Below are 8706 nucleotides of genomic sequence, written 5' to 3' on the forward strand. Positions count from 1 at the left end.
TCTTGTAACACAGAGTTTCTAGCTGTGTCTTTTCCTGCTCTCTAAGATGTTCCCTTTCTGCTGGTAGCTGATATCCTCAAAAAGGTGCCCTTATCAGTGAAAGTAAAGCTACTCCTTTTTAGTTCCTATCTCCTTTTACTGATTCTTCCAATAAACATCATGAAGATCAGTAGGAAAAACAATAAAAAGGAGAAGATGCAACACCACACAGAAGGATTCTTCATTGTTCATTACTTGAGAAAAGCTGATTTGCAGGAATAATTCCCTATAGATATTAGTACATAATACTCAGTAAAGTCATTTGAAGCTTGTGTTCTAAGTCTGTTAAAACAAGAAGCCCTACTCTTATAAAAATTTTCATTTTCTCTAATTATTGTGATTCCTGGGATATCTGGACAAGACTAATCTGATAGAGGAGCTATTACATTTTTAATCATACAGAGGCATAGCACTTATCTCACAATAGTCCTTGCTTTCAGTTTTTAGCATCAATTGGCTAGGAATGAATTAGGAGAGTTTGAAAAGTCAGAAAAAGTCACTATCACAGTAAAAATTGAGAGATTCATGTTTTTAATTGAAATGTTTGTTATTTAATTCTCTTACAGTTTATAATATTATAAACTGAAAAATCTACACAATTCTTTCTCAAAATTACAAACATGGTAGTCACAAAAATAATTGGTTTTTTATTGAAATGGAAAACGGATAGTAAAAGTTCTGATCAAATTTGTACTCATGAGAAAACTCACATTTGGTTTAAAGAGATTTCAGTGTTTTCGCTGGTATAGTGGAAATAAAAGAGAATTTGAATTACATATTCTTGGTCACAAAAAAAAATTTTAAAAAGATTCCTTTTTGTCTGAGTTTTGGAAAGTACAATGCCTGCCTATGGGTATATCTTGCAAGGGAACATTGATGCTCTCCTCCCAACATTTTATAAAGACCCTGAGCACATTTCCTTCATCCCAGGGGTTTGGCTACCCGGGCTTAGTGCCAGCTCTGATAAGGCAGCAGCCCAGCTTTGAAGCAGAGGTGTTTGATAAAAAGCTGTAAAAGCCTCAGCAGGGGTTCACCCCTCTTGTCTCAGGAGTTGTGTGGGTTTTTAGGTTTGTTTGGTTTTTGTTTTGTTTTTTTTTTTTTACTTCTCTTCCTCAGGAGTGCTGGGGAGATGCTCTTGGTCTCTGCACGAGCTCCTGTGCGAGTGTACCTTCACCCAGCCTTGTACCTTCCTAATTCTGACCTTAATCCTGTTGTGCTGAACTGACTTTTTGACTTGACCTTGGACCTGCCTCATCACTACCAACTTTGCCCGTCAGTCCGAACTGTTGTTTGGACTGGATCTGCTCTTCTCCTGCACAGGTGCTGTGGGACTGCAAACTTTGTTGGTAGGATCCTGCTCCTGCCTCCCTTGCTGTGAGTCTGAAGTTCCAGCTCACCTTTCCTTCCCTTGTTGCTCCCTGAGACATATCAAATATTTTTCATTAGGACCTGGGATCTGTTGACTGATTTATCCCACAGAAACTATCTTTTCAAACTGAGTCTGGGCTGCCAAGGAAAGGTACTGTGCCTCAGTGCTCTCTTCTGGAATTACTAAATTTTTTTTTCACACAGTATTTTATCCACATCCTGATTTTAACAGACACTTTTATTTCTTGAAAAGTATTGTAGGTGTAATTCTTAATGTATTAAGAAGCTACTGAAGTCTCATTAGAACATCTGAAAATCTTTGTTTTCAAAGATATTTGTGGTGATATGTCAGGTTCAGTATTTTTTAGCTGTTGTTTTTTTCTCTTTCGTTATTTGGAAACGATGTCTTAAAGCTATTAATCTGAAATCAATTTGCAATGCAGTGCCAGATAATTTCAAAATCTGTTAACTGTGAGCTCAGACATGCCCCAGAGTTAGGTTGCATGGAGGTTTTTCCACAAGAATCTGGTCTCTAAGTGCAATTAGTTGTCTCTCTGATACCGTTTCCTTCAATACAAGGCCAATGGAGCACTGAATAGAAGAAGGAAGAGGCAATAACCTAATTTTAGCATGATTCTTGCTCTATGCTAATATGGATAACTAAAGAAATACAGGAGAATCTATTTTGCATTTCCACAGTGCCACTTACCTTTTCATCTTGTGCTTTTCCAATACACCCGTCTACATATAAAATACCTGTACTATACTCTTTAAGGAGAAAGCAGAGTCCCTGGCAAGTCCCTGACAGTGTAGTTCTAATAGACTTGTGCTGGTGCCTACGCAAGTTCTAGAGCTGTCATGAAACTGTTTACCTCTACAAATATAATCTTGCTTTCAGCATGACCTCTTGGAATCCAGGGAAATCTAAAGGAATTCTTGTTAACGCTATTACTTTAATGAAAACTCAGAGGAATACTCAGTCTTAGAGATTATTATAATTTAGAACCATATCTTAGAATTTTTATTTTTCTTCTTTGGTAATGAATTGCAGTTATTTTTCGGTTCCATCAAATTATTTTCCCTAGCTTTTACCCTCAATTTTACATCTCTACTCTCTTCTTAATATCACACTGGGGCTTGGCCTGGCAGACATTGATAAATAATATTTTTTTTTATTTTGGGTCTAATTATAGCTTTTCTCCCAGTCCTCAAATATACCACTGAAAACATAATAGAGGGCTATGTGCTTAAACCTTTTGTTCTCATGTCTAAAATCTATTAATATATTATCAATAAGTATGTAATTCAGCTGAGGCATACTAGTACAAATATGCACAGTATTATGAAAGGCTATTAACAATGTTTTATTCTCTCTACAATGTCTTTCAGAAATCGAATGAATAATTAGAACCTACAGTGACCAATATACATCTTGTTTCAGTCATTTCATTTTGAAAAGCCTTTAGATGTGCGATGAAAAATTAATTATTAAAAAAAAAAATCAGGTGTGGTTTACTCTTGTGAAGCATGCCAATCCCAAGACTTTGCTCATTAAAGTAGCAAACGTGTAACTTTATACTGAAAAAAACCCCTTTTTGTTTTCAGTTCACCTGTAATGAAAATAAAATGAAACATCTACCTTCACAGGCATATCATTTAAACAATCACTTTAAACAGCCTTGGGACTGTTGGACAAGAATTGAATGTTCATTCAGTCTTCTCACACAGCCTTGAGTCCTTGCTAATGAAGAGTGGAAAAGTTTTAATGTTGCACAGTGTAGGAGAAGATACATTATTTTTTCCATAATGTCTGAGCAAGTAAAACACGTAAGGTTTGATTGTTCCTAGAAATTCACAGCACATCCATCTTCTCACTAAGGGTGTTATATAGGTGCTAGGGCTGGAGTCTGTGTGTCTTACAGGTAGTGGAAGCAGCATCCCAATGTTCCCTGTCCCCTTTGCTCTAATATAAATAATTTCAGAAGGCTTAAGTTGGAAAAAACCTAGAATTAATGGCTCCAGGAAGCTTGTGAATTTTACAGGTTTTACTCTTTTAACCTTTTCTTTTTTTTTTACACTTTTTTTCCATTTTAAAGCATGGGGAGGACTCCTGTGTGTCTCAAACTGACTCAGGTTTCTCAGGTATTATTGCTAGACCTAAAGTCACCAGCAGTCTCTACATATATGAGATATATATCAAAGGTATAGACACGTTCTGAGTAGTTTTCTGAAGTCTTTCTCAGACTATATAGTCCTTGTGCACAGTAGCCATGTTCACTGTGATAAAATGACAATTAAGAGCAGAAGGCTATTGCAGTAAAACAGTTATTTGGACATTGAACAGAATAATTAGAATTTATTCAAAAAAGATGCCTGTATACTTTTGAAAACAATTAGATGTTAGTCTAGAATTATTTGATGTAAAATACATGTATACTTTCCAAAATTGACTTTTCAACTTTTTTCCCCCCTGGAATATGATATGTATTTTTAAATCATTAAAAGATGAATCATTCAACAGTAAAATGGCATTTAAATAATATGCAGAGGAAAAATAAGTTCTATAAGTAATTTGAAATAGAATAGCAATAGCACAGTAGTGCTTGTATTGCCTACACTACACAGGGGTTTGGCCATCTAATCTGATCATTAAATACTCAATGTAACTGGAAAATTTAAACTGTAATATACATGCATTTACTCTTTCCTCCCAGTGTCAATTAATTCCATACCATGTGACCCAGTTTCTTAAAATCTCGTTCTTGGGATACAATTACAATAAAACCACATTATAAATTATTTACATTATGTATGTTGATACAAAACAGGTCTTTAAACTAACTTCAGAAAGGAAAGATTTGCCATGAACCTGTGAGCACCTGTGAAGTGTGCCATCACTGTGGGGCACTACCTGCTCCAGTTTTAACTTTGTGGTTGTAAATCCCTCACATATATAATCCCTGAACTCTCTCTGGAGAACCACATTTCAAATTTAAGTTTCCTTTTTTATTTTTTCAAGTAATAATGAGATCCTTAAAATAATCTGGCATTGGCATGTTATATGCCACAGTCTGTTCATTGTGAAACAGAGCTGGAATGTTTGTTGATAACAAGCATGCCTAACTCTGCATCAGCAGTGAATACATGATGACATTGAAGTCTGCTTCTTTACAGGTCTGTTTTTTCTTTTTAAGTTTTCCCCTCACCTTTAAACAGAGGATTCGGGTTTATTTTAGCCTGCTATCTCCACACTTCTAGAGCTGTGTATTAAAAGCATGCTTGCATTGATATCTTAATGTTACTTTGTCTAGAAAAAGTGCGCTGGGCAGGAAGTAGAAAAAACCGTATGAACCTCAGTTTTCTACTCAGGTCACAATTTGTGGACATGTTGCTATCTTTCATAATACAAATCCTAGACTGACAGTGGTACAGCAAATGCTTTCCCTCTTGAGGGAAATTCTGTAGACTATATCCTCTGTTCACTCAGATTTCTTTTTTCTGTTTCTGCATAAGGGTCTCCGACCTAATGCAATTCCTGATTTTCCTTTAACCGGGAAGAACTGATAGCAATAAATAGGTCTATATATTCCCAACTCAGATTATCTTCTGTAACTTTTACATATAGACACTGTGCACCTGAAGAATTTTCAAGATCACTAACGTTACATTTCTTGCTAAAAACTGTGATAAAATTCACAGATCAAATAGGGAAAGCCTAACTGTGAACAGGTGAAGGAAACGCACAGCCTTCGGCCGGCAAAACGCAAAATCAGATCGGAGGCTGTGCGGTGTTACAAAGTCACTCGCGAAGCACGGACCCCACGCATTCAGTTTCCGCGCCCGCTGTCGAGGGTGGCCGGGCGCTGGCGGTGCGGAAAGGCAACGGCCGCGCTTTGCGCGAGTCCCGGGCATTTCAGCCGCCAGAGAAAGGCGGCGGGGGCACCTTTGCTTCCCCAGAGAAAACAACTCACCTGAGCAGTACCGCGGCTTCCCATAGATAAAACCCCGAGACAGCCGCGCGGAGGTACCTCATCCGGGCCATGCTGCTCGGAGGCGCCGCGGAGCCCTGGAGCGGTCGTGGCCGCGGCATCGGCGGGGCTCCGCGGCGCGGCGGGGGGCGAGGGCGGTGGCGCGGCTCCCCGCGGGCGGGCGGCGCCCCAGCACCTTGGAGAGCTCCGTCGGCTCCGAGCCCGCCGCCCCGCCTAGCGCCCGGCGGCGCCCCGAGCCCTCCCGCTGGGCCCCGCCGCCCCGGCCACGCCGCTCCGCATCGCCGCCGAGCGGGAGCCTAAGCCCAGCCGCGGCGGCGGCGGGAGCCCACCTCCCTGCTCGCCTGCCCCCCGCTCCTGCCAGCAGCCGGCACCCCGCCGCCGGCCGCAGCCCGGGCGCGGTGGGCGCCGCGGCCCCGGCGGCGGGGCGGGGGGGCGGGCGGGGAGGCAGGGCCGGCCCCGGCTCCCCCCCCCGGTCCCCTCCCCGGAGAGCGATGCCGCCGCCGCGGAGGCCGGCGGGGCGGGACTGGAGCGGGGACGACGGCGGGAGGGAGCCCTGAAGGGGCTGCCCCTGGAGCGGAGGTGGCCCCGCCGCCGGCGCGGGGGAGGGCTCAGCTGGGCGCCTGGTCGGTGCTTGTGCTGAGAACGGCCCCTGCCCGAGCGGCTTTCCCTCCTCTGGGGAGCGGGGAGGCGGAGGCGATGCCTGGACAGGCAGATACCGTTCAGCAGCCGGGGTGAATGCGCTGAACCTCGGGTCCCGGCAAGGGCTGGGGAAAGCGGGGTGGGAGTTATTCTGCTTTGCCTACAGGGCTGCTGGTATGCTTTTTCTTAGGAAAGGGGCGGGGGTTGGGGGGGAACCCACCTCTGTATTTCAGTCTCTTCTTCTTTGAAAGTACAGTGGTGATGGACACAGGAAAAGCATATCCTATTCTATTCCACTTTTTAGAAAAGAGAGATGGTCTAGTGCCCTAAGGTGGACTAATAGCGAAATCCATGGAGTGTGAAAGTTTGGCTGGGGAGAAGAGTGGAAGGGCTTATGGGAAGGAACAAGGGAAAGAACATTATAACAGAGAACCAGCAAAGTTATTCATGAGAAGAGGGAGTAATGAGAATGAGTTTACAAGTACAGGTGACAGTAGGAAAGTGAAATGATTACAGTTATTGTTAGAGAAACGAAACAACATTTCATGCAAGCCAGGAGCTGCTTGCATTAGAAAAGAGTGAGGATTTATGAGTTGATATTGAGAAATGTTGTCTGAGAAATTCTTGTGGGAGTCTCTATGATTTGTACATGAAGTAAAATGAAATATATGTGAGGAAGGGCTGTATCTGGAGAGGCACAGAAGGGGAAAATATGTCTGAGATTGTAGCGTCGGGATAGTATTTGTGAGCCTAAAAGGCAATGGCCTTTGAACACCTACACCATGTCTGGGAAAGCCAATGGAAGGAGAAATCTGGGAGCAGTTCAGGGACAGATCTCTGCATGTGTGAAATGTCTCTGGCTGGGCATATCGCCCGCCCCTGGTTTGTGTTAGACAGCAGCCCCACGACTTGTGCAGCTCCACTAGTTGCACAGCCCACATGATTATCTCGGGCCAGAGTCTTATTTAAACTATTAAAAAGCTATAGAAAGCTCAAGCTCTGAAGAAGGAAGCAGATGTGGAAAAAGGCAAATGTTCAGCAAGATTAGGCATATGAAGCAGAGTAAAAGAAACTGAAATTTGAGGGAAGTATAATAAACTTATTACAGAAAAAGGAAGATGGAAAGACAGAGAGTGTAATATAGAACAATGTTTTACACAGAATAGAAAAAATAATAGATTAAAAGATCATCATAATAGGAAAAATAATAAAGGATCATGGAGTAGAGGAGATGCAAGAAAGAAATAAGAAACAGGGATTTGATGCATTCCTTATACCCAAGGATAGAGTGTATGTTAGAAATAGGGTATGTCATCAGAAACCTTTAGAGGCAATCACATATTCCACCTCCAGGTATATTGACTTTTTTGTTTCAAAAATATCCCACATGTAGCTTTTACCCCCGTTCTTAACTTACTTTTTCCATCTTTGCCATATCCTTATTCTTTTTTAGGTCTCCTTCAAGGTTGTTCCAGCAGGTATTGCTAAATAATAACACCTACCACACTTTTAGATCCAGTTTGGATTTCTTTGTTGATACCTATCAAGTGTATGGCTGAAGAATGTACCAGAATATCACTAACTTATTTCCTCCATCCCTGAACTTTTTGTACTAGTAGTGGTTACATAAATTCAGGGTCTCTTTGTATTCAGCACTCTAAGTTTCTAGGTCCACTTTGCAAAAAGTTTATCCTTTTGTTCTTGTTCTCTCCATCGCCCTGGGTGGCAACAATGATGACGAAAAGAACCTGTTTAAACCCTTAACTGAAAACATAATAGCAAATAAGCTAAACAATCCCTCTATTTGCTCAAGGACAGTCTGTCAATGCAGGTGCTCTACAGAATCAGTGTAGAGTACTTCCTTTGTATATTCAGAACAGTCGATTCTTATCTTTCCCCTTGAAATATTTAGTGAGGCTGCTTCTCCAGGTGCTGTTTATCTTTGTGCATTATATACTTCAACAGTGAATTAGTCTAACATTTCATTTATTTGCACTGAGGCAAGTGCATTTTTCTTATAAGGCTATTAGTTAAAACTACCAGCACGAACTCTCCAGTTCTCCAATAGGAACAGTTCTATTAATTTTCAATATAGGCTATAATTTAGATATGCAGAGTTCAATCTTCTCAAAATCCCTGTGGGAAAAACATAGACTTGCTTGTGCTTTAAGTAGCAACTTTGCTGTTGCATCATTTTGTTCTGCTAAATACCAATCTTGTTTTCAAGCTTTTGAAAATTTTCATATGGGTAGTGTTGAATATTAAAATACTCTCTTCTGCCTGCATTCAAAGAACTCGCCTTGATTTATGAAAAGTTCCAGTTCAACAAAGCACTCAAACACATACTGTTGACTTCAATGAGATTAGATACATAGAAGCATACTTAGTTTTTAATCACAAGCTTTGATACAATATTCCTTACTTGTTTTAAGTGTTTTAATTAATTATTGTTTTAATTATCATACTTTTATTCTTTCCATATTACTACTGGTATACTTACCTGCTATTATAAAAAGCTGAAGACATGAGTATATTCAATCTTTAGAAGATCTTTATGGTGTCTCTTGATACTTCTGGTAGATAGAGTAAATTGAAAAGTTAAACTTGTTCAAACATCCATTTAAAAAATGAAATCCATAAAGTGCCACCGTGGTATGAATCTGCCTCAAAT

At 40.9% G+C, this 8706-nt stretch overlaps 1 protein-coding gene across 1 annotated transcript in view; it reads right to left on the bottom strand.

Moving 5' to 3' along the window:
* GLRA3 (glycine receptor alpha 3) overlaps positions 1-5497 on the bottom strand; it is a gene marked incomplete at both ends in the record, with an annotated part of 88164 nt that extends 82667 nt beyond the window's left edge. Inside the window, one exon of the mRNA XM_081999286.1 lies at positions 5379-5497. Coding sequence (XP_081855412.1) covers positions 5379-5497 — 119 coding nt within the window. The remainder of the gene's footprint in view (positions 1-5378) is intronic.
* Between the last annotated feature and the right edge of the window lie 3209 nt (positions 5498-8706).

Source organism: Phaethon aethereus, assembly GCF_964289735.1.
Source record: "Phaethon aethereus genome assembly, chromosome: 4".
Classification (NCBI taxonomy): Eukaryota; Metazoa; Chordata; class Aves; order Phaethontiformes; family Phaethontidae; genus Phaethon; species Phaethon aethereus.